Source organism: Python bivittatus, unplaced genomic scaffold, assembly GCF_059951505.1.
Source record: "Python bivittatus isolate LINGU-HERP-01145 unplaced genomic scaffold, Pbiv_v1 ctg000610_np1212, whole genome shotgun sequence".
Taxonomy (NCBI): domain Eukaryota; kingdom Metazoa; phylum Chordata; class Lepidosauria; order Squamata; family Pythonidae; genus Python; species Python bivittatus.
The window spans coordinates 26,476,203-26,503,183 of record NW_028277088.1 but is presented as its reverse complement, the minus strand read 5'-3'; the positions used below and the strand labels follow the sequence as shown (position 1 = coordinate 26,503,183).

At 36.3% G+C, this 26,981-nt stretch overlaps 1 protein-coding gene across 6 annotated transcripts in view; it reads right to left on the bottom strand.

Moving 5' to 3' along the window:
* Positions 1-5,536: 5,536 nt before the first annotated feature.
* PHF14 (PHD finger protein 14) overlaps positions 5,537-26,981 on the bottom strand; it is a 156,650-nt gene continuing 135,205 nt past the window's right edge. The window contains exons 19-20 of one of the 6 annotated variants that reach the window (XR_015797834.1): positions 9,772-10,927; positions 5,537-7,192 (exon numbers count right to left, since the gene is read on the bottom strand). Coding sequence is in view for 5 of the 6 variants with exons in the window: in XM_088150653.1 (XP_088006779.1) it covers positions 10,853-10,927 (75 nt within the window). In the remaining variant the exon portion in view is untranslated. Of the gene's footprint in view, positions 7,193-7,943; positions 10,928-26,981 lie in introns of those variants that run through there. The other 5 variants (XM_088150653.1, XM_088150648.1, XM_088150647.1 and 2 more) reach the window with 5 other exon arrangements.

The following is a 26,981-nucleotide window of genomic DNA, read 5'->3' as shown; positions in this document are numbered from 1 at the left end:
AAGGGTGAGACACATTTATATGTCACTGTGAAAACACTACTCTTCAGCTGCAGTTCATGTTTAATCCACTCTCCACTGCTCATAGGTATGTGTGTGTGTTTGTATGTGATATGTATGAGTTTGGAAATTTATAGATTTCTTCCCCATTCCCAGTTTAGTAAGCAAGTCACTGCATCTATAGTGTTAATTAATTGATAAACACCATTTGAGAAATAGCTTGATGTGAATTCTGATGAAACTGGATTAAAAGTATCAGGAGATAAAGTTCCCAAATGAGGAGCCTGACTAAAATTAGAAGTAGTTGTTTCTATAGTGTGTGGATAAAATGATGCTGTTAAGAAAAAAACAAAAAAACCCCAACTCTGTGATATAATTCATAAGGGAAACATAAGTCATGATAGTTAAATTAATTTATCTTTCCAACAGTTTTGTGTTCACAAAGAGAAAATAAATTCTGAAAATCCAGATAACCTGAAAGCAACTGCATTTCATGTGTCTCCTCCTGGGCTGTTGAGGTGGGCAGCAGTGCATGGCAACCCCAAGGGCTAATTAAGGTATTCAAGGCAACTCTTCATATTCAACCTTTTTAACACACTAAGTTAACCTTTTAATTTTTAGGACTAATAAGCATGAAGTGCAGTGACATTTCTAATTGTTACTCTGATATTCAAGACTTGCTGAGCTGTTCTGGTATAAGGGTGATTTACTGAAAAGCTTACAGCCGAGCAAACAGCATAGCTGAAATGAGAATTTCCCCAGCCAATCAAACAAATATTAACAAGGTAAGCACCCCATCCAGAAGTTACCTTAGCACTGGGGTAAGCCTGCAAAAGCTAAGTTCCCAACAGGGTGAATTACCTGCCTATTACAATTTTCCATAAATAATGTGATTGCCACATCAGAGGAGAAGATGACAGCCTGCAGTTTTCAGCTACAGATGCTTGTCAGAGTGCCCTTTTTAAAAATCATCTCTCTGACTGCTTTTGCACCAAGGGGTGGGTGAGGCCGGTCACAGGGCTTATGGACAAACACGATTAACACCCCCTACCTCAGCACGTAAGACATAATGAGTATGGGGAAGCAAACTCAAGGGAGCTTGTGGGAATGGTTTCTATTCCCTTGGTTTAATTGAAAGGTCTGGTTTTTTTTTAAATGGGGTTTGCATCTGTGTGCATTGCTTTAAAGTTTAGCCTACCACACTCATTTCAAAGGAAAAGGAGGCATATAAATCATGTAAGTAAAAAATCTAGTAAGGAGCATGATGTGACAAGACCTCCTTTTGCCTCCGGGCCAGGAAAACTAGACACAGCAACAGACTTGACAAGCTGGTGAACCTCATTGTTTCTAAAGGAACAAGTGAGGGACACAAATTCAGCTGAGACAATTACTTTTAGTAATCCATGACAGTCCTGGGAAGGCAAGAGGGTGGGGGTTGCAGCCATATCCCAGCATATGGGGAAGGGACAATGGTGTACAGCAGCGTTCCTCAACCTTAGCAACTTTAAGATATGTGCACTTCACCTCCCAGAATTCCCCAGCCAGCGTGTTTCTTAATACTTTGTTACTAAGCATGTCTTTAAATTAAAGTACAGTTTGGTTCTCAGAGTTTTATCAGAGAAAAACCTTCAACTCTTTAGAGAAGTTTGTCAGGATCAAAAAGGGCCAAGCTGTAGCCAACCAGTGCTGAAGATTTAAGCAAGTGTATTACTATGGGAATAACTGAGACTTAAAAGTGCTTAATTTTGGTGGCACTGTACCCTAAATTAATAAGAGACATTGAAACTACTGGACAAGCCAATTTGAAATGTATTTTTTTTTAACAATTACCATCACTTCGTGTTCGTCCGTGTGTGTAAACGGCAAAACAGCAGATTAGTACAGTTGTGAAAGAAGAAGGTATCTGTCATTAGAAATCAAGAGTTCAAATTCTATTTCAATCACCTGTTTACAACACGGCCATAGTTTGGTAATGTATAGGTATTGTTGATTTCTCTCATATTTCTCCCTATTCAATAAGGACTCTTTGAGATATATAGCCTAATTCTACCTTGATTTACCAAGTTCCAAAACAGCACTTTATTTTCAAGTAGAGATAGGGTTGTGTTCCTAATCAGGAGTTTGAAGATAAAGAGCTTTTATCCTGCTACATTTTCAGTTTAGGCATTTCTGTGTAAAATCGAACATAATTTTTAAATCTCATTGTAAGTAACCAGGTTTAGCTTAACAATCAGTATTTTTCTCCCATTCTTCTTCTCCTTCCTGTTCATACTGTTGCTCAAATTGATATATATGCATACACACACTCACACATTTTAAACACTGGCATTGGTGTTAGCTACTTTTCTTAGCAAAGAATGCCTTTCTATAGTGGAGTCCTACATGCTTCCTGTTTTCATACTTTCTCTAAATGGCTGTTGTGCAGATGAAGCTAGAAAGACAAATTATTCTCAAGGCAGAGTTTCTCTGTCAGCAATTTGTGCAACGAATCCTGCTTACCACTGCTTGTGATTAATGTTAAATGCAGACATGGCATTATAAAAATAAAATAAAAGAGGAAGTAATTACCAGAAGCTGTCCTTGGAGATGCAGAGACTACATTTGTATTTCTGTGCATTTAACTGGCAGGACTGGACATTTTATCATATTTACTTCATACCCTTAAAACAATGTCACAGTAAATCTTCCCTTTGTAGAAAGGAGTGAGTATGATGGCATGAACTAATATGAGCAATTTATTACGATTTATTTTAAAAAAACAAAAACAAAAACTCAAATAAGGAATAATTTCTTCTTAATAAGTGCATAAATCAACTGATTTTCAAAAGTACCAAAAGCTCTGTAGAACGTTATGATCTGGATCATCTGACACAAGCGCTAAAATACCTCGTGTGTTAATGAAATCTGGGGTAATTTACAGTTGGAAGAAAGCATGAATCACCTCCATTTTCTTTTGATGATTGCTTGTTAGCCAGTATTCAATGCTACTTTTAAGTAACAGAACCTAAAATCTAAAAAACATACAAGGAGCTTTATGCAGATGCTGAAATCTAAAAAACATATAAAAGAAGCTTTATGCCATAGCTTTCCCTCACTGCTGATTTGGGACCAAGGATAAAAATGGCTTCAGCTCTAACATCACTTCCCCATACCTCTCCACATTAATTGCTCCACTTCTTAATGAGACAAAACCACTGCTGTCAGAAGGCTTAACAGACAAGGATCTAGTGGTGACTCTGTCATTCCAGGCAAAGGCCAAAAAGAATGGAGAAAATAGTGCATGTGCCCAGGATATCCAAGCTAGTAATTAAGGCTAAGCATAAGCCAGAATAACAGTACTATTTTCACTGGTCGAGAACTAGATGTTCATCATGGAATGATCATGGGCAAGATGATTTGTTGCATCCTTCAAGGTAGCTGCATGTAACTTTGAATCGTTCATATTGAACAACTTCATTTCAAAACCTGTATTCTGAGTGCAAAGGCTGTGGGGAAGTTTCTCCCCCACCTCTTTGACATAAAGAGGAGAAAATTTTGGGATGATTCCACAATTCAGATTGGCTGTTGCAGAGTAATCATGGCTCCCAAACGAAGATGTCCAAGTGTACTCCTTTCAAATGGTAATTTCCTTTTAGAGAAGCTTTTTGCAGTTAGCTATTAGAATAATTAGAACAGGAGGATAGGAGGATATTTGGAGAAACAGTTTTGAGGACGAATGAGTATATAGGAATGGTGATGGGATGGGTGAATATATGTAATTATCTCTCTTGAATTGTTAGTCTAGCTTAATGTTATCATATATCACTCATTAAACGTAAACGGCCCCTTTGAACACTTGTCCCCCTTGTCTGGAGAGCGAGGGAAGGACTTGTTAACGAGCATGAAGGGAAAAGAGACTGAAATCATCAGCATATGTGATTTCCTTTTTAAGCCACTCATGTCTCTCTGTCAAGTCAAAGATCAACAATGCCATCTAGAATTAAACCTGAATCCTGAGTTTGAATATGATGATGAAGCACAATGGAAGCCAAGATTCAAAGGCTGCCTTTGAACAATGACTTCAATCTCTGGTAACTTGTCCCAACAAAACAATTGGGGATCTCATTTGGGTTTCAACATAAAAAGAGGCTGAAACTAAACTACAACTTAGCATGATGTTCAATCAAGGTCAGAGTGATTTTTTGGTTTCATTAGATTAGTTTTCTGTTTATTTTCTCGACAGGGTTTTATCTGTATTTTGGAGGTTCTTTTGTAATTGTTCCATATTTTAGGAATAATTGTATTCAGAGGAAGGGTATATAACTTTTCAACATATACGTTTGCATTGAATATCAAGCCTCATACAAAGCATCTTTTTCCAGCCATAATGATTCTTTTGAAATTTGTATCCATTCAGCTTAATCACCATCACACGGTACATAATGGGCTAATCAAAGTAGAAAAAGAAGACCTTTTAGCTTGCCAGCTATACAAAATTTTTGAAATGGATGCTATGATAGTTTAAAATTGTTAAGCTCAGAACATTTAAATGTTAAAAGGTGAATATTTTGTGTTATGCAACAGTTAACATCTGAAAAACATTCTGGAGGGAAATTCCACACCATCTGCTAGAAAGTGACTCATTAATTTCCATATACTTTCTTGTCCCCTTTTCTATATAAGTGGAATGAGTTTCCTGTAAATATATTGAAGGATGTACGATCAAATCAGCCGCTTTATGTAACCAGTGTTGAGATGTCTTCCAGTACTTAATTCCACACTAGAGTGAAAAACTCATGGAAGGGAAAAAAAAAATCAACTCCCAATTACTGTATTCCAAACTGACTCAAAATGGTGTTTAAATATGCAACTATAACTTTGCCAACGCAATTTAAATTATATGTGTTAACATGAAACAAGCAAACCTAGAGGTTTATATCCTTTATATCCATTTAACTAGGAGACTGGATTTTATTTACATTGCTTCATTAAAAAAGAACATTCATTTCATTTTGTTATATTAAATTAGAGACTAATTACTGTAAGTAAAATCAGACTAGGATGGGAAGTTATGATGGAAGTCACTTAATCTTAATGTAGTACATGTTATAGATGCACTGTAATTATTTAATTGGCACCGTTAGCAATTTTAAACAATCTACATGGCATGAGTACAGTTGTTCCCAGGATCCAGCGCTATCAGGTTAGATGCAGTGTCACAACAAATCTGGAAATCCCCATCCTTAGTTAATGCAGAAGGAACACATGGCACTCTCTGGCCTTGGTACCGAGAATCTATATGCAGCTAAGTGGGAAGCAACTTGTTCTTTCATCAAAAGTCCTATTTGCAACATCTGGTCAGGGAGATGATTTGATGGATGTTCCTATGCCCCACCAACAACCCAGCTGCCTAACTGGAGTTGTGGAAAAGTCAGAAAAATATTTCTGCACCAGACATCTGCAGCCTATACTACAGACCAAGTAATTCCCCATCCTGGGCTGATACCATTCCGTGCAGAAGGGTCTAAAAGCTATTATATGACATATATGAGAGTAGGGGGAAGGAGAAATGTCTCTTATCTTCATAAAAATAGCCACTCTTAAGTACATCAGATTACAATATCACAAAGGTATACATCACTGACAAGAATGAACTGCTGTTGTTAAAAGTCTCCTGTTCATTAATGACGTATTTAGTATTTTGTGTATGTGACCAAAGAAGATAAATACTAGACCATGCATTAAACCTTTTCTGCCCTTAGCAGAAAAGCCTAGCCTTTTACATATAATAGTGTATTCCATACTTTTAAAAAATCCAGCTGTTTAGTATTCTCGAAGTGTAAATAGGAGTTTTAAACTAAGTATCAAACATGAACCTCTTCTGACTTTATGTGATGATAGCTATGTTATTATGAGCCTAATGATATCTACTGCATACAAGAATACATAGGTATCATGCTGAGAAACCAATGATCTGGCTCTCATTTTGACTGCAGGCAAAGAGAAGCTCATCAAAGCTATAAATTTCATGAGTCTGTTCCCAAATTTAAAACCCTTAAGGAAATGGCTTTTATGGTTCAATGGTTTTAAAGGGTTGTTCATACTTGGCTTCGTAACAAGGAAATTAATTGTTCTAAAAGAAAACAGAATCATGGCATACTTGCATGCATTTCCGCCCTGTTGCCTTTAGCTTCTTTTCCCAAGATGGGAATCATGGTAGAATCCACCCCAAACCCGCCATGGAGAAATAAGTATTAACATCAGTGATGACACACCAGAATAATTTGGATAGGTAGAACTTGCTCAGTCACTGGTATGCCAAAATAGTTTTAGGTCATGCAGAATGGAGTTGCTTTCTCATCAACCTTCATTTTTTCATAGCATGAAATCTATTTAGGTTTGTGTCAGCGAGCGTTAGTTTTTCTGAGTCTGATGCAGAAGCAAGCTAAAGCAGTGAGAATTTTGGCAAGGACCCAGAATAAAGACAGAAGTCAGAATAAACAATTCAGGATTAACCTTTCACGTTGGGTAAACTGTTTTCCAAGCCAATTTATGCACACATTTGCCAATAAAAGATATTGGGGCCACTCTTCTATTTCATTGATTAAAAAACAAACAAAACACCAATCTATGACATTCATGTTGATCTTAATATCAAGAATCAAAAGACAAATCAAAAGTCTTGCCCAAGTAAAACATAACTAATATTCATCAATGTTAAACTAACAGAAAATTGAATGACCAACTGACAGTTGAGGAAGACATCTACTACCACATTAGAAACATCAGTGGTAATCAGTGCAGGAAAAGACAAATCCAAAGTATAAACTGAGCCAATGTCCCAGTTGCCAATTCTTGATTCCAAAGCAGAATGTAAGATAGATGGTCATGGATTGCACAAGGCATAGCTGTTATTTTCAGCACTGGATTATTCTCCAGTGAAGAGATTTATATACAAGACTTCAAGCCTTCACCTCCTGGCATGAATATAACTTACTCTGGATGAAGTAATGAAGGTTTTCCTTGTAATCTTGCACTTCTGTGCTTCTCAGTCCTTCGATTGTTTACCTGGTGATGCCATTGCGCCTATAGGCTTGGAGATGATTCCAAGGAATCTGGGTTAGTCTGGAGCTTGTAGCTTTCCTGCTTGCCATGCTGGGCCCAGAGTCCATGAATTCACTGCCTTTCAAGGCCTACTGTAACTCCTTGCTATTTTCTGCGAATAAGGGATACCACAATCATCTGCCTTTGAAATTTGTTCAGGATGACATTGACTACTAATTTGAGATAGAATTCCAAGGGACTGCTTTTGACATTTAAAGCTGTAAAGTCAGGGCAAAAGGATACGCAAAATATTTCTCTCCCATAACTTTGCCTGATTATTAAGATCAAACTTAACAGCAGTGTTGCTACATTACAAGGCAGGCAGGCAAGCAGGCAGGCAGGCAATGATCAGAAAATAACTTTTCAGTGGGGGAACTATTTCTTTGAAGTATCCTCCCAAGATTAATGAGGCATCCATGTGATTGTTTCAACCATAAACCGAATTAAGAACCTCTTCATTTGGTCAAACGTTTGTTGTTTTTCTATCTCATGAGTAGCAGCTCTAAAATTATTTGTTTTTGGTTTATTCTTTCTACACTTTTGTATTGGTTGTAAACAGGATCATTTTAATCAAGAACGTAGTTTTATATTCTTAAATAGTGGTATATTAATTCTACAAATTAAATAAAAATGTCAAAATCTTGCTTGCCAAAACTTTTAACTGAATTATGTTATTGCTTTGCTAGCATTACCCAGCATTGTAACTGATTCAGCTACTGTTAATTATAGTAGTTTTCTTTTATACGTATATATTATTTCTTTAATATGTCTGTACTTTGGCACTTTTTAATGAAAGACAGACTACCAGTTATAAACATATTTTTGGAGGAAAGGAAGTTTTATTTACAATTAATATATTCAGAGATCAGTAATAAACTTCAATGGGGTCCATGTTCTAGATGCATATTCTGGGAAGCATATCCACATACGTAACTCATTTAATGATAATCTCTCTGTAATGTAAAGAACCTAGTAGCATGAAAGCTGTATGAAACTGAGAATGGCTTACACAGCTTCCTAAATAAAAAAGGATGTTAAGTGGTCAGTGGTATGGCATGCGTCGCATGAAGAAAGTTCCAGTTCAGTTTCTGGCATGTCCAATTGATGGGAGGAAAGAAAAATTCATTTGGTCTGAAGTTTTATATGAAATTGGATTTTCATCCTCAAGCCTATACATAAAATGCACTTGCATGCCAAAAACCAATGCACTTCATAATACAATACAAAAACAAAACAAAATACACACACAAAAATATGGTGTGGAAGAAACCATGTATAAAAATGCAATTATTAGGAGCAATGTGCAAGAAAATACATATGAGAATTCATCAGTGTATCAGGAAAATAGTAAAGGTGGGATAAAAAATCTTTTTAAAAAACAGGCCAAAATAGACAGCAAAACTGAAACAGAAAAATTTGCACATTCTTCCCTATTTCAGGTCAGGGTAGACTGTTTATTTTTTGAATTAATGTTTTTACATCTTCTGTAAGGATCTCAAGGCAGCACACACATGTGGTGCTGCTCCTATTTTTTTCTGACAACCACCTCCTTATGAAGTAAATTGGGCTGAGAGTGAATGACTGGCTCAAAGTCACCTAGTGAATCTCCATGGTTGAAGGTAGACTAGACCCCAGATCTCTTGTATGTATAAGGTAGGAAATAACGCAGAGTGTATTTCTGGAATTCTTTGCAACCATTCATAACAGCACCAATCTGGGTCATGCCACAGGAAAAGGGGGCGTAGAATGGAGGAGTGACCAGCATTCTGAGCCATTGCCCCACTGCCACTCCCACTAGAGATTTTTTTCCTTTGCAGGCCCAAGCCACTACTAGTCCTTTTTTGACCTTGACCTTTGCCTGTTTCTCCCACCATCCTACATATGGACCTGTTCTATTCTATTCTGGTTTCAGTGAGTTATCCTGCTGATGGACAGATGGTGTCCCGAATCCCATTATGTAATTTATTTCCAAATTTTCTTGAGCTAGAGAGAATAAAAAGCCTTTTTCATAGGAAGGGCAATCAAAAGATAGGAGGGAAGTGCTTTTTGCACACAGATACAACGCCTCATCTTTCAATCCTCAAACCTTGTTTTCTGTAGTAGTAGTGCATATACCAATGACAGTCTGTAGAGTAAGAGGGAAGTTAAGGGGTCATCAGCATCATCAATATGATGTGTCTTCAGGGCTAACTCTGGTCCCTCATTTTAATGCCGACAGCTTGGAGCTTCAAAAGTTTCTTAACATTAGAGTTTAGTTACAACCTTTCATATGGCCTTGTGGCAACAGTTAAAGTACTGTATAGCTATCTTAGAAAGATAGGATGATACAGTGTTCTCTTATGCTGGTGTAATGAGTTCTACTTACAATATGTACGCACATTGTAATTGCTAAAGGCAAGGATGATTGCCACTACACAGCTCTGGTTGTGTCAGTTCTGAAGAATGGAAAAGTGGAAATTATAACAGATTTATCTCACAGCAGACATGGAATATGACATGGAATAAATATTCAACAGGAAGATTAGGATACTACATATCTGTGAAATCATTCTAGGCATGAAGGCAATTTTGTTTTTTATATGTAACCAAGATTGGGGAAAATCAGACTCCTGGGCTTCTCATAAATCCTGGTTAACTCTTGCTGTATTCCAAGTGGGGACAGGCAAATGGAAGTAACTTTTTATGGCTCACCATGGATGAAACAGAATATTCTCCCAATTGGTCCACTGGGTATTCTTGATCATTAGCCACAGAACCTCCATGAACAGTATACTACAAAGGACACCTCAAAGTGAGAAGATGGGTACACAATCAATATTATAGGTATTTTCAAAAAAGGAAATAAAGATTATAGCTAAGACAATTTAATCATAAGATTAACCTGACCCATCAATCTAAAATTTTTTTCCATCAAATCTGAAATCAAAATCTAAAAGTCATACAAAGAAGCCTCCAATAGTAATGCTAGATCAAAAGATACATTTTCTATCCAGAGGTGAAAATAGATGCTAGGTAAAACATGACATGGGGGGAAGAGAGGGGAAAGCAGCAAATTTCTAAATGTAACATGAACATCCACAGTGGAGAATTCAATTCAAGCTGAGAAAATAGAGTCACACTTTACCTTTAACTCTGGTTAGTTTGAGATATGGTTTGTTAAGCAAATATAAAGTTATAATCTATCATTTTTTGAGCTAAGCCAACATGGTTTACCATGCTATGCTGAATACATAAGTTATTCAAGTGGGATGCAACTTTACAAAGAATTCTATTTTATTGTTAAAATATGTGATTGCCCTCTGCAGTTATTTTAATTCAGAAAAAAGTCATATTTATATTGTGTAGTTACAGTTATTAAAATTTGTAACTATCAGAATTAATCACCAGCCACATAGAAATGCTGTGGTATATGGGATACATTCTGAATGCTACTGAGTCTTTCAGCATTTACCTTAAATAACACAGTGAAGAATTTCAGTAACTGTATTACAAAAAATAGTGGTAATTAAGATTATACTGCATATAATTCTAACAGTTTTATATTTTGTGTGTGTGTGAGGAATGAAAATCCATGATTTCTTAATCATAAATATTGCTAAGAGCCATTTAAACAATTCCTCAGTGCAGATACATTTTAATTTCCAATGTCTTTTATTGGGAATGTTCTATAATTTTTACAATGAGACACATTAATCACTCTGATACTACTTAAACATATTTCAATGAGGAATGACATTTTTTTTAAAACATATTTCAAAGAGGAATGACATTTCTATTTTTTGGAATTTTTCTGTTCCATGTTTATCTCTTGAGAGGGATGTTTTCCTTCAGCTTCATTTTCATCCTCCTGTAAAACAAAACATTGAAATGTTTTATGTGTTTTTAAGAGAAGCGAGCATGTCTCCTAGTCCCTGTGCATGCAGTATACTTCCATCGAGCAACTGTATCATATTTTTCATCTTTGTAATCCCAAAGCTACCTGTAATAAAATGTCCTTAAAATAATACAGCAGTATTAATAATAAAAAAGGACAAAACCAACATAAAACATAAATTGATTATAGAAAAAAATTGTGAAAATCCTGCCAGAATACCTTAAAAGAATGAAAACAGCATAATTTGGGTGTTTCCCTTGGAAATGAACTTCATGAAAAATGTCATCACTGACACTACCAGGAAACTTGCAGCAGGATGTTACCACTCGGGTTTAATTCTATCGCATTAAATTAGTCAATAGTTTAACAGGGCCTGTAAACCAACACCCCTGAATTCTAGGAAGTTCACTACTCAAAGAGCATGAAAAATATTCCTGGCTAAAAGCACTAACTAAGCATCCTTGAATAAAACCAGAGATGTGCTGGACAGGAGTCATGTGAGCTGCTGGTTAATTTGTTTGCGGATTATTTCAGTCCCTTGTCACAGAGAGTAGTTTGATAGTTCACTCCACCCTGTTCCAAAAGATGTGATGCCTACTGTTTGTGTACATCTAACAAAGTGGACTCATCTCCTGAGTAACGGGAGCAGGAGGGAGCTGTTACAGCACTAAGATGCCTGTTTGCTGATCATAACAGTGTGTTATTACCCCATGTCTGTCCAAGAGTAGCTCTGAATCCAGGAACACCAAACTGTATACAGTGGGGCAAAAAAGTATTTAGTCAGCCACCAATTGTGCAAGTTCTCCCGCTTAAAAAGATGAGAGAGGCCTGTAATTTTCATCATAGGTATACCTCAACTATGAGAGACAAAATGAGAAAAAAAAATCCAGAAAATCACATTGTCTGATTTTTAAAGAATTTATTTGCAAATCATGGTGGAAAATAAGTATTTGGTCACCTACAAACAAGCAAGATGTCTGGCTCTCACAGACCTGTAACTACTTCTTTAAGAGGCTCCTATTTTCTAATTATTCCTCCCACAGTTGATTTCTTCACACCAAGCTGCTTGCCTATTGCAGATTCAGTCTTCCCAGCCTGGTGCAGGTCTACAATTTTGTTTCTGGTGTCCTTCAACAGCTCTTTGGTCTTGGCCATAGTGGAGTTTGGAGTGTGACTGTTTGAGGTTGTGGACAGGTGTCTTTTATACTGATAACAAGGTCAAACAGGTGCCAGTACTACAGGTAACGAGTGGAGGACAGAGGAGCCTCTTAAAGAAGTAGTTACAGGTCTGTGAGAGCCAGTCATCTTGCTTGTTTGTAGGTGACCAAATACTTATTTTCCACCATGATTTGCAAATAAATTCTTTAAAAATCAGACAATGTGATTTTCTGGATTTTTTTTCTCATTTTGTCTTTCATAGTTGAGGTATACCTATGATGAAAATTACAGGCCTCTCTCATCTTTTTAAGTGGGAGAACTTGCACAATTGGTGGCTGACTAAATACTTTTTTGCCCCACTGTACTTTTTAGTATTTACACAAGAACAATAAATATCATTTTATGGTACAACTTCTACTCTCCTTTTATTCTACCCTCCCATAGATATCCTAAGATTCCTTTTCTACATCCCTTGGAAGCCACCAAATTTCTCTTTCCTATCATTTTAAATCAAGAAACACATGAAAACTTTAACATCAGCCTAAATTAAAGATCATTATCAAACACACAGACATACATCAACAGCAAATCTAACAGAAAAGTTTCAGGCCTTGTACAGCATCAGCCACTTTGTGTCAGCACTTTGTTCAGTGGGGTCTTTGGCTCTCAAAGTTTATTGATATCTGCCCTGGCCATCATTCCTGCCCTCCTCACAAGTTAATATAAATAGGTAAAATAAATCAATGAAACTAAATAAATGAATTAAAAATGTATACACAACTGATATCCTTTTGTAGTATGCTCCAAATGGCATCTAGTCCATTTAGGCCTCCCAAAAACTGCTGAAGTTCCTAATTTTTTCCTAAATGTTCCCATTTCACGTATGTCAATTACATAAGTAATGAATGGTTGTGGAACTAGAATAGGAGAAATAGTTGAGAAAACTGGAGGATCTAGAATAGTTGAGAGAGTATTAACAGAAAAATTTGGGAGAAGACGGATAAGCTAAAAGTGTGGTAAATTAAAGTGGAAAGTGAGTTATGTTAGGTTAGGACACTAGACATTTAGCCATTACTCTGTGTCAAATGAATATTTTTTTAGGCTGTAATGATGAAAGTATTGGTGGCTGGCCTGGGCCTAGTTTAGCATATTTTGCCCATATACTGGTACCGTAGTAAAGAATTGTGTAAATAGGAGAACTGAAAAAATTGAAGTCAGAGGACAAAGTGGGAGAAATAGCCAGCGATTTCTATGGATGGATTCCTGTAAAGTCATACTTTTTTCTTTCTTTCAAAGGTTACGAGGATAAGGAACCTAGGAAGGAAATTCTTTAATAAACAACTCAGCCCTCCTTCCCTCCCTTCTCTGAATCACCTCCTGGTGACTACCTGGACAAGTCCACTCTGTTTTTCTGGCAAAATTTTCAGAAGTGGTTTGCCAATGCCTTCTTCCTAGGGCTGACAGAGAGTGACTGGCCCAAAGTCACTCATCTGACTTTGTGCCTATGGCACGACTAGAATTCAGACTCTCAGTTTGTAGCCCAATGCTTTTAATCACGATACCAAACTGGCTCTCATGTCTTCATTGTATTTGACTGATTGATTGATTGATTCTAGGTGGCTTACATCCAGCAAATAAAATACAAATTAAAAATAGCCACAGTAAACTACAGTAAAATATCATTTCATTGCTAGATGGCCAACTTCCACTTGGTAGCTGCTTCCAGTTAAGTGACATCCCCTGCATCAAAGCTTATGATCTACACTATGTCCACCCAGCAGAATGTATTCAATGAACAGATTCTACTGGGAGCAGATGGTCCCAAAAATAACAAGGACTCAAGCAATAAGAGGATTTATAGGCAATAATTACCACCTTTAAATGGACTGAGATACCTATTGGCAACCAAGCCAGCTACACTGTTTTTTCCTGATCAGCATATGGGCCACTGGATTTGTGCTAGCTGCAGGGATAGCTCCATGTAGACTGAATGGCAGTAATCCAAGCAAAAGTTACTATTGCCATTGCCTGCTGAGCCAGGAAAGACTTCAACCAGCACAATGGCCAAAACCGGACAAGGCTTTCCTGGATGTGGCCTTCAATTGCTGAATTAGCAGGAGCTGTAAGTCCAAGAGGACCCCCAGATTGTGCACCTGCTTCTCCATGAGTAATAGCACTCCATTTACAGCTAAAGGCAGAGCTATCTGGGAATCAGAAGGCTTTTGCACGAGCAGCAGTTCTGTCCTGTTGGGATTCATCTTAAGTTTGTTCCATCCCTTCCTGTCAGCCATACAAAGTAGACCAAATTTGGAAACTGACTCCACAGGAAGATTAAAACTATACCATATTTGAGATTGGCCATTGTAAAAGAATCTTGCAAGTCTGCTTGGGTTTTACCTTCCCTTCCTCTTATATCCCCTCTAAGTCAGGGAGGCCCCAGTTTCACTCTCTAACATTACCTCCTTTCCCAGGGCTTAAGGAATGCTTCTGCCCTTGTTTGTCTGTAAAAGTTTCTGAATATTCCCTTCAAGGCCATCTCCATGGCTCTCTACACTTCCTTCACAGCCTCCAGGCACTTCCACAGCAATTCCTTTAAATCACAAAAGGAGATTTAAAGCTGGGTATCCTTAGTTTATTGATGATACCTTATACTGAACTGATGGGTGACCTCTGGCAGTGGTTTCATATAGATATTGAAGGAAATGGGGGTGAGGTCCAAGCCTTGGGGCACTCCCCACTGGAATGTCCACAGGCTCATCCTCTCCTTTCCCACTAATGCTGATGGGGATTGACTACTCAGAAAGGAGTAAAACTACTGCAGTGCTGTGCCTTTAATCCACAACCCATGCTGGTAATCCAAAACTGTTTCATGATTGATGGTGCTGAACACTGCTAACACATCAAACAGTACAAGGAGAGGTGCATTCCACATCTATGATCTGCTGCAGGTCATCCACATGGGCAACCAATTTTTTTGTCTCAGGCTCAGACCTGAACCCAGACTGAAAGGGATAATCTGCTTCAACTAAAGTTCTTTGTAACTGCTGTCACATTACCTTCTTAACAAACTTCCTCAGAATTTGGTGTTAGGGTCGTAACTGTGTACAATAACTGGATCAAGCAATGGCCTCTTTAAGGAGAGGGTGAACTACTGCCTCTTTCAGAGCTGATGGCATCACTCCCTCTGTCAAAGAGGCATTTAGTAGCCTCCTTACAGAGTCTCTCATTCCCACCTTGGCAGCTCAAATCAGCCAGGAGGTATTAGCCTACAAGTGGCAAAGCTAATCTCACAGATACCCTACCCACATCCTCAAAGTTCAAATCCCAAGTGATGTCACAAGATGTCACCCATCATCTCAAAAGATTCTGTCTAGCCAGTATCTAACTTCAAGGGAGTAAATAATTTTGTCTGCAAAATTTCAAGCTTAAAGGTCACAGTGATCCAAAGGAAGCTCTTCTAACCTGTCATTACCTACAAGGGAATGGATAACCATTATTAAGATTGTTGGATAGCTTTCCAGAAAAGAACTGACACTTTACCACCGCTACTGTCCCAGTGTAGGCCCAAGAATGAGCTCATTCGTGTTTGTCCTTTATATTTCACTACTGAAATGTTCAGAATTTCAGTTTGTTCATTTTTGTCCAGAATATAAATATTGTGAGAAAAATATTGAAAATCATCTCTACTGGATGAAAAAAAAAAGTGTTGCTAACGTGTATTTCATGATACCTAAGGTCTCATGTAGATTTTAAGAAGAACAAGGAACAAGCTGTATCTTCTGCAACTCATAGGTAACATTGACATAGTAGTAAACAGTAATTCTACAACATCTGCTCTTGGAATCTTCATGGGGTTATCAGAACAATATTGTTTCTCCTAAATTTCATACATAAAGTTGATCCAGAAGGAAATTAAACTTATTTCTTGCAGTATAGTTACAACTACCCCATCTTTATTCTGGTGAAGATTATTCATCAAGTGGTCAAGGTGCTCACATCCAAATCTGTTTGAATAGCAGAAAATGGATTTTTAAAAATCCATTAGATCAAAAGTAGTCTATGATTATTTAAATAAGGAGAATCAGGATGAAGATAAAAATAGAACAGTAGGCACTTTAAATGTAGATGTTTTTTTTTTCTTTTGACAAAGAAGGATTAATTAAAATCTGGAGCCTGGTTACCAGTCACTCATTCAAGCTGCTACTAGCTGAGGTAGACAGAAGGTTTAATTGAGAAAAGATGCCAATAGCAAATCTACAATATATTTGTAATTCTTCATTTAAGAAAATGAAAATGCTAACATTTAAAATCGACATGCCACTCTACCAGATCAGTAATAAAATGCAGTAATGGAATTACATTCAACTCATTTCCTTTGGCTTTGAAAAATTCTAGGAGGAGGGACCTGGTAAAATATTAAATGAAGATGAAATATCGGATATATCTTCCTAGATATTGGCCAACATTTTTAGGGAATCATTTTTTAAATGCAAGAAATACCCTTATATGTAAAATTTACTTTTGAATAGCATCTGCCACTGAGAAAGGACTGTGTCATTTTTTTGAAGATCAGATATGTTTTCTTCGCCATTGATAAAAGACAATAAATTTAACTTCAGAGACACTTATGTGCTACAGCATCATATTTTTGTCCCATCTAGCAAGGTTTCATGACAGGTCTGCCAATTTTCCAATTACTTGTACCTCCATATGTTATCTGAAGATCACTCAGGTCTAAAATAGGAAACATGAGCATGTCAGGCAATGGCATGCTTACAATATTCTACAGCTTCAGCTCTAGGAGTTGGGCTCATAATTCATGGCAAGCTTCTTTGGAACATCCCAAATAAATGAAGTGACATCACAATGCCAGCATCCATAAGAATGCACAGCACCTTGTATCCAATGCTAAATAGTGGCCTCCAAAGAATTAATTATGGAAGCTAGTACACAAAATTCAGACACATTCTTACAAGCCAACTGTAGTATAAAGACATTTTGACTGGGTAATTGTGAACACAGTTCTATTTGAATTTTTAAACTCCATTTCAGGCAATGAAAATATTACTAGATCTGAAATGCTTATGATGAAACAGTACAGACTGAGTAGTAAATCTAAATAACAATCTAACCACAGAATTAAAACTGACGTTAGCAAAATCATCACAAAATAACCTACTTGAAAATAATGGTAAAAAGTAAAGGATTTGATATTTTTCTAGGGAAAATTCAGAAACTAGCAAGGTTCCATACTCATATCAATTTTTAATTCACTGCTTGTCTATTTGAACAAAATACTTATACATCTGTATAAATGTGTGATATGCATACAAATAACTATGTAACATTACAGCTTAGAGTTTTAGTGAAGTTTTGGATAAACTTTTCAATGGCACTTTTAGAAGCATTTGTTCTTTTGTATATAAATATTTAACTAATGCTCTTCTAAAGCCATTAGCAATGTTTGAACTTTCAGCTAAATGGGCTATTAAGGCTAATTATAAAGGAATGATGCTGAACAGACTGAAGTTTAAACATGTTTAATGTATTTGCTTTACCATCTACATTCAGTAAAACTCCACATCCTAAAGTAACCCACATGAACAAAATTTAATGTGTAGGAACTGTTCACTTACTGTTCACTTTGCACGTTTAGTGCAAAACCGATTATGCAATGAAAGGAGTATGAGTGTTTAGTTAAAAAACATAAATGGAAAACCTTGCAGGAGAAGCATTCATTCAGATGACCCTGATTTTGAACTAATGTCTTTTTCTGTCAAAGACTGGGAATGAGGGAGACATGCCCTCTGATATCTATAACCGTATTTTCAAGGCTATTGGCCACTATTACCATGGAAAGTATTGCATCTATAGTCTGCTGGTTTACATTTCTTTATTTAAATGCATAGGTAGGTTAAGTCAAGGGTACTTTCTAAAAATCAATCTATGTTAACCGGTCCTAATCACATACTTTTCCTCACGCATAACAACATAGATTCAAATTAGAAGACGTCAGAATCTTGAGGGCTACTTAGAAAGTAAGGAGGTCTGATCACAGACACCTATGTATCTATTTTTGTAAAGCAGACTACTTTAACAAGGAGGCAGAGATGTTAGACACTTGTTCTATCTGACAACTGTAGGGAACTGCTGTAGTTGTTACCATGCGTTCTTCTATCAGAAGGGCTTTATATGATTTGATTAAAGTGTAAATTAGGAGATCTTTACTTAAGGAAAAGTTTGAGGAAATACAATGTGATTTAAAAATGTTTTGTTAAAATGGAGGATCAAGATAATGTGCTTCATCATGAAACAGTCACGGAATATGTAAGATCAACAAATGATTTTACATTAAATATTGAGTACAGTAAATCCTCAGTTTATTAGACCTCAGTTTAGTGAATTTCACATACAAAAGGAATTATCTGAATTCTGAAGTCTGTTGTGTCTGAAGCAATCTGGATGATTAACATAATTTCTGTCAATTTGTCATGATATAATGATGGAAATGATATTTGCATCAATTTATGTCATTTGCGTTATGTGATGGCATCAATGACACAATTTATATAACTTGCATAATTATATCATTAGGGAAATGATGTAAATAGATGCAAATGATGTATTTAATGGAGATTTGGGAGTAATGGCCACCTTTCCCACAAAATAATCTGTTAAATGAAGCCTTTACTGTAATATTTACAGGCTTTACTGTAATATTACAGGTAATATTTGAAACATTTTAAAAGTATTTCCTCTATAAAGAGTAGTAATTTCAAATTAGTTTATTACCTACTTTGGGAAAGAGCTTTTTCTCATCTCCCACAAAAGTCTTAGAAAAAATCCAAAGTCCATTATGAATGGGATAAACACACATATTTTATGGGTCACATCTCCACTGTAGCACTGAATCAAGAATAGCCCACATCACAAAATTGATGAAAAACACAGTATTCATAGGGATTTCCCAATTTTTCCCCAGATTTAGTAGTTCTAATTTACTTTCTCTAGGTTATGGAAGAGCACTAATGCATTTGCTGTTTACTACACTGGGCTTCCATTTCCAGAATTGGAAATAGAATGCATAAAGGGCTTGTTATTGTTTAAATCCTTCTCTTGTCTATACATAAGTGCTATTCTTACTTTCTTTATATTTCATTACAATGTGTTTCTCCACTGTTTGTGCACACATGCCTTTTTAACCTGATTAGTTGAGATAATAGGCAAATAGATCCTATTAGATTGGATAGGAACCCATGTTTCATTGTTTCCAGATTGTTACTATCTGCAAACTTTCTGAATAAAATGCAGACACTATCCAGCTGCATTAACTTAAAAGTGTAAATCTCTTAATAAACCTTTTGAGAACCTGAGCAAACTACGGGCAAATAGCAGGTTTAAAGAGCATGGATACTATTACAGAAATGATAGTTGTGTAAGCCATTTTGAAAAAGGAAATAAACTATCCTAGACTTAGATAGTCTTAAAACTATACATATTTCTGAAGCACATAACAAATTAATCAAGATTCCTTGCTTTTAAACTTAGATTTATTTATAATAAACACAAACACAAAATAGACACACATATATAAAGGCTTGGAGAATACACACACACACTATATTTTTATGCTGCACACTCCCAAAAGACTCATACATAAAATACATAAAAGCAACCATTAAAACATCATTAAAACAAAAATATAAAATACCAAATATTGAAATAGCAAACATTTGAAAATATTATGCCATCACTATACATACAGTACTGTGCAAAAGTTTTAGGCAGGTATGAAAAAATGCTATAAAGTAAGAATGCTTTCAAAAATATATATTGTAATTGTTTGCTCACTTTGCATTTTGTAAATTGATAAACAAACAAGAGAAATCCAAATCAAATCAATATTTGGTGTAACTACCCTTTGCCTTCAAAACAGCATCAATTCTTCTAGGTACACTTACACACAGTTTTTGAAGGAACTCAGCAGGTAGGTTGTTCCTGGACTGATGAGTTTTGAGTCATCAGTCCAGAGCACCTGCTGCCATTTTTCTGCACCCCAGTTCCTATGTTTTCGTGCATAGTTGAGTTGCTTAGCCTTGTTTCCACATTGGAAGTATGGCTTTTTGGCTACAATTCTTCCATGAAGACCACTTATGGCCAGACTTCTCCAGACAGTAGATGGGTGTACCTGGGTCCCACTGCTTTCTGCCAGTTCTATGCTGATGGCACTGCTGGACATCTTCCAACATCAAAGGGAAGTAAGCATGATCTGTCTTTCATCTGCTACATTAAGTCTCCTTGGCTGACCACTGTGTCTACAGTCCTCAACATTGCCCATTTCTTTGTGCTTCTTCAAAAGAGCTTGAACAGCACATCTTGAAACCCCAGCCTGCTTTGAAATTTTTGCCTGGGAGAGACCTTACTGATGCAGTATAACTACCTTGTGTCTTGTTGCTGTGCTCAGTCTTGCCATGGTGTATGACCTGTGACATGAAACTCTCGTCCACAACCTCACCTTAGGAGCAGAGTTTGCCTGTTCCTCACCCAGTTTTAAGCCTCCTACACAGCTGTTTCTGTTTCAGTTAATGACTGTCTTTCAACCTACATATAAAATTGATGATCATTAGCACCTGCTTGGTATAATTGGTTAATCATACACCTGACTCTAAGCCTACAAGATCCCTGACTTCATACAAGTGTGCAAGTGTAAGAATTGATGCTGGTTTGAAGCCAAAGGGCAGTCACACCAAATATTGATTTGATTTGGATTTCTCTTCTGTTTGCTCACTTTGCATTTTGTAAATTGATAAACACAAACAATTACAATATACATTTTTGAAAGCATTCTTATTTTACAACATTTTTCAGACATGCCTAAAACTTTTGCACAGTACTATATTTTAATATGAAAGAAAAAAAATCTTATTAAAGAAAGGAACAGAGTCTGCAGGAGAAGTAAACTGCACATATGCCATTTCTGAAATAATCATAAATATTCTCTGTAATCATCTAAGAAGTACTCAAAGCAGAACACAAGATGCAGCTAATCCTTTGAAGATATATGGAACAGAAAAAAAATATTAAGGCCAACCATGTTCATGAATTTAAAAATGTGCCACAGATGTGCTGAAAACATCTCCTTGATTATAGAATCAAAATGTATCATTTTACATCTTCGGACAGAAATATCTAAAATTTTACTTCCACATTTTTTTTTTTAAATAAACCTATAAAAATAGCGCGACATAAAATGGAATGTTTCTAAAGTGAAATTGCTTGTGTCTCTGTGCTGACAAAACTTGAAGAGAGCAATAGGAAAAAGAAAAAAAAAATAAGGAAGATCGACCTGAATCAAACAGATAGATGTGAACATTCTCTTTCAACTTTCCATTTTATAGAAGACAAATTCCTTTCTTTATAACAGGTGACAAGATGTAGTTTTGAAAAAAGAAGTGTCAGACAATTATCTCTACAGGAACTAAAAGAGAATTCTATATATAGATCATACATCATCAATCAATTCATAATGCTAGTAAGAATCCAATTGTAGAAATATGTGTAATAAAGCATACCTATAATTTGCCTTTTTGTGTAAATCAGGATAAGACATATGCCATAGATTGCACCAGCTCAAGAATAATAAGTGTTGTTACTATGCTAGGTAAGCAGTAAAAGTAAAACCAAGTAATTTTATCTGTATATATAGTGGTAGAGATATACATACCAGGCCTCTAGAGGAAAATAAGGCTGGATTACTGAAAGGAAACAACCAAATGTTTTCAGTATCTTTGCATTGAACTTGGTAACATGAAACGGCATATGGCATGTAGTTATAGAAGCCAGCAAGTCAATTGTGCCCAAATGTCTGAAAAGACCACCTCTTCATCTACACACTGGCCCTTATATTTCTGATAAAGTGAACTGCAGCTGACAAAAACTTACTTCTTTTAATAAAATTGGTTAGTCGGAAAAGGTGCTACCAGACTCCTGATTTTTTGACACTGGACTCTTTAATCAGATATATAATTTCTATTTCTTTTCCTTTCACCAAGTGCAATATACGCTGATAGAACTCATACTAATAACTGATTTTATAAGCATGTGAAGCTGGAAATGAAAGATTAAGGTTCCCTAAAGGTAATTAAATATAGAGGATATGTGGAAGGCCACGGAGACCCCTCCTAATCCCACATTCACATCTCAAACACAGAACAATAAAAAGTTGCAATTTAATTTCACTGGTTAAAAGAAAACACTTCTTTTACAAGGAATTTTATGTACTATATATGAGGTATAAATTCACAGCCTTGCAGGCTTTTATGATTTTTTTTTTAAATTTAAAAACTCAGAGTAGGTCTCCCAGGATTTAAAAAAACAACAACAACATTCTAATGATTAAAATAAAGTTATTGTATAAAGCAAGCATTATTGCGCAGGATAATAGTGTGACTGCTGGTGCTTTAAAAAGTAGATGGCAATATGGTTCCTGTCATGCTGCAACTAGACATCAGGGAACAATCAGGCTCCAAGGGATCATTTTATAAAGCAGTCCCAAATGTAATTTAAGAGAATCACGGCATGGCAGAAAACCTGGGAGGGGTATTTCTGTCATTTGACATCAATCATGTCAGAAGCAATACCCAATTGGTACCTGTGATAGTTCTCTCTCTAGAAAATATTCCTCACAAAATAAATAAAATAAAATAAGATAAAATAAAATAAAATAAAATAAAATAAAGCATGAATTCAAATGCTGGTTGCTGGCTGTATTGAGATGGGATCAGATTTCCCAATTTCTCACATAGAAAACATTCTGCTTTGAAGATTTAGAAAATGTATTGTCCTTGCAATAAGAACAACAACAAAGAAACATCTTGTCGAGGAAGAATTGCAGACAATGTAAAGGGAGATATGAAATATGCAACTAAAGTAACAGGTATCAATTCAAGGTTTTGGGTGTATGGAAACAATAAAAACAAAAGATGTTGTAATATTTTAAAATACTTTCCTAAGTTTAAATGAAAAATATGCATTAATGCAACATTAAATACAAAAATGGGGGGGGCGGTTTGTTGGAAAACATCAGACATAAAAGTAAGCTCTTGCAGAATAAAAAAAGCAGATTGTCTTCACTTTTATAACGCCAAAACAAAAGAAATGGATGTTGATAAGCATCCCACTGCCAACTGCTATGTGCATTGTTGCACAAGCTATATTTAACACGAGTACTGCTGAACTTTGCAATGTATTTCAATAATTGTGAAACCATAGGTATGATGGTCAACCCTGATCAAAAAATTTAAAGGATCCCCCCCCCCCCCCGCAGAAAAGGAAGATTCTGCACTCTTGCTTTTTTCTCCTTCCCTTTTCCTGCCTGGGGATTTTCTACCTGCCTAACGTAAGATGCCAAGCTTGAAGGAAAATGCGTTCAAAGGGCAACAGCCTCTGAGCTAAATCAATCCAACAGTTAAATCAGCATGGAAAGTACACTGAGCCCTCTAGCGCGTGAGGGGCTTTCTCCTGTTCCCTCCTTCAGAATGCACTATGGACTAACCCTGTAATGAAGCCCAGGATGAGAATGCAGAGGATGACTGGAACACTTCCTTAATACTGGATATTACAAGCAAATATCAATTTCTTATGATACATGGCAGGCTCCTGTCACTGCATCTATTTAGTGATAAGGCAGCTGTTTGTTTCCCAAGGAAAGGAGACCCTTGCAACATGGATCATTTTCATAGTGACAGGCTTGACAAGTTTGACATTTACTTCATGAAAAATTCTGAACCAGCCATCAAGAGAATGCACCCTCTGGGGCCACGGAGAAACTGACAATTTTACCTTCTAACATGCATCTCTGTTATTTCTCACTGTCAAAAAACCAACCAATTTCTTAATGACAATTCTCTTTACGTATCTGATTATTTTTAAAGTTGAAACTAAGAGTGAAATAACCTTTTAATGTCACTAACTACTGACCTTAATTAATGGATTATGGCCACACAGCCTCATTTTGTTCAAGCAGAAGCTGCCAGCCTGAAACTGCAAAAGGAAGCATTGCAATTATGTAATACAGCCAGAGTGCCCTAGATGGCAATGCAGGACTTCATTAGGATTTTAGCAATACTATTCTAAAAACAGCAAAGAACGTTTTAGGGTTTATAAACACCTGCATGTTTATCTCAAAACAAACTCCTTTAATTTGTACTGATATGATAACTTCAAGGATTAAAAAAATGGGTCTGCCAGTTTCTCTATATTTCATTTACTTGTTCTAATTCTGATAAAACAGATATGTATACCACTGCAGACTCTTTACAGCGAATTTTCATTTACTACTGACTACAGTGCTATGAGTTGATGCCAGCTCCCCAAGTCTTCCATCTGCTTCTTCTCCCTCCTCTGATTAGGAAGAAGCCTCTCCACAGAGTGGCCCTTCTGGCTGACTGCCACAACAGTGGTGACTTTCAGCTGGGCAGCAGGTCTGCCTTAGGACCACAGCCAATTCTGTTCTCTACAGAAATGAAGCTGACTTCTTTGGTAGGTATTTGGGGAAAAATGCTCACTTCTGTAGGTATTAGATAGGAAAATTTGGAAAGATGTAATGGCAGTAGCTGAATGGTTTCTAAGAAGCCTTTCCAGCTGAACTTTCATACATTGTATTGAAGAGGAAGAAGTTGCATCAAGTTAAAAGTATCAGTTTTCGTGAAGACAAAGATCCATTTAATTTGAATTACATCCTGATGGAACAATGAACTATTAATACCTAGAATAGTTTAGGAGCCCATTAAAATGTATTAAATAGAAAACACTAGTAGCATTGTTCTACTTGTATGTAAAGATAAGGTATTTTAGAGACAAAACATGTTCCTTTCATCACAAAATATATTCTCAACACTTTATACATTTTTCTATATTTTTCATGGAACATATAAAAAATGTTGAAAATACTATTTGTGATGCTGTCCCATCACAGCAATGATATAAATATTCCAAAGCACTTCTTTGTTAAGTAGGCCCATGAAGGGAAATAATGACTAGCCTAATGTCACCCTGTAAACTTTGTTACTAAGCAAAGATTAAGAATGAGTCTACCAGGTTTGACTACAACTGTTACAGTCCTAACCACCGACACTGTACTTAACAGTATTAGTACTTTGCAATAAAGTACTTAAAATACTTTACAGTGTAAAATATTGGCACGTTAGCATAATATTATTTTATTCCTTTAATGAACAAATATTCACCAACAATTCATGTTCTTAATCCAATATAACTCCATGTTCAGTATTTATAGATGGAGACTCTGGACACCTCAGTCAGGAAATTTTCCTATCCAATCTTACAGATTAAAAATCAGTTTGCTCAAGTACATAGTTCAAATTAGCTGAACCTTGGTATCTTGTCAAAATGATAAGAAAAGAAGAAAACCTGACTTGCATGGTTCTGGAAAGCTTACTGATCATGGCTGTAGAACTTGAAGTTGCTTCTCCTGGCTTAATCTTCTGCATACAATGGATAAACCTGAAGCAGTATTTGGGGAGACAGAGCCTGGGGCTGTTTTTCCTTCCTTGTACACTATTAATTCCAAGATTGGACAAATGAGGCTGGTTCAAAGAGGAGACTATATCAATTGCTATTTTTACTGGACAAATTCTCTCTGAGGACCCTGCTCTGGACATTTTCCTCATGGAAACTGTGCCTATTTAAAAGCAGTTCTAGACCTCCATTATCACACAATGTGGATAATATTCAAGACCCAATCCTATTATTTTTGGCTTTGTTGTGGTATACTTGAAATTCAATAAAAGCAGCCTTTTAAATTTATTATTAATGCTGCAGTTCCATAGATGTGTTAAAGGGAAAGGAAACTTGAAAGAGGAAAGGGGCCAATAGCAGTTTATATGCTTTGAATGCAACATCCCCAATTCAATATTTGGCATCTTCAGTTAAAAGATCAGACTGCAGACCTTTGATCTGACACCCTATGTCAGATACCTTGTATCTATAAGAGAGTGTAGGACTAGATGTGTGGGAACTTGGAACTGAATCCAGCAGGACTTTTCTTAGGATATGAAACTGCCGGATCTCTCTGACTACGGCTTAGAGCAAGATTTGTACTTTAGGATCTAAATTAAAAAAAAATGATTTAGGAAAATGGAAATAGGAAGAGACAAAACAAAAAACATGCTTTTCCACAGTAAGAAAAAAACAAGCCTCTTCGATCTCAGAAAAGAGGCTTCTGTCTTATGATTGGCTTTTTCTGGGCTGCTGATTTTAACATTTTTTTCTTTGTGTTCCATTGTGGAATTGTCATTTTAATTTTTCTTTGCCATTTGAAAATATTTGAGGCTGAAGAACAAGGGAAAATTCTTGTAATAATAAAATAAAAATCTATGAAATGTCCTGTATTGCTGCTAGTCAGACAACTAGAAACTCTGGGATAATTACCTATTCCATCATTCATGAAAGTAACTCATTGCATATGCAACTGCTAGAGGGAGATCTATGTGATCTGCAATATGTGATCTATGTACTCTCTCTTCTGCTATAAGCATAATCATTTCCATTTAGGACATGACTGTGGGCTTTCTGGTCAGTGTTCTAGCAACTAATCTTGTCCCTTCAGTATAAGAAAATGGGATAGATAGTGAGATATTTCAAGTATGCAGAAAGGGTTACTATTTGAGTAAGGAACCACATTTGCTATTTGTTACTCCTGGATTAACCTGGGCTCTTGAAGCCTTGGAAATGAAATGACCACAAACCTTCATATAATGAAGCAGCACGAAATCAGGGAAGGGAGGCAGGAGGCTTGGAACTCTGAGAAGTGGCTGGGACAGGGCAAAACATAGGTTGTCTTTAATTT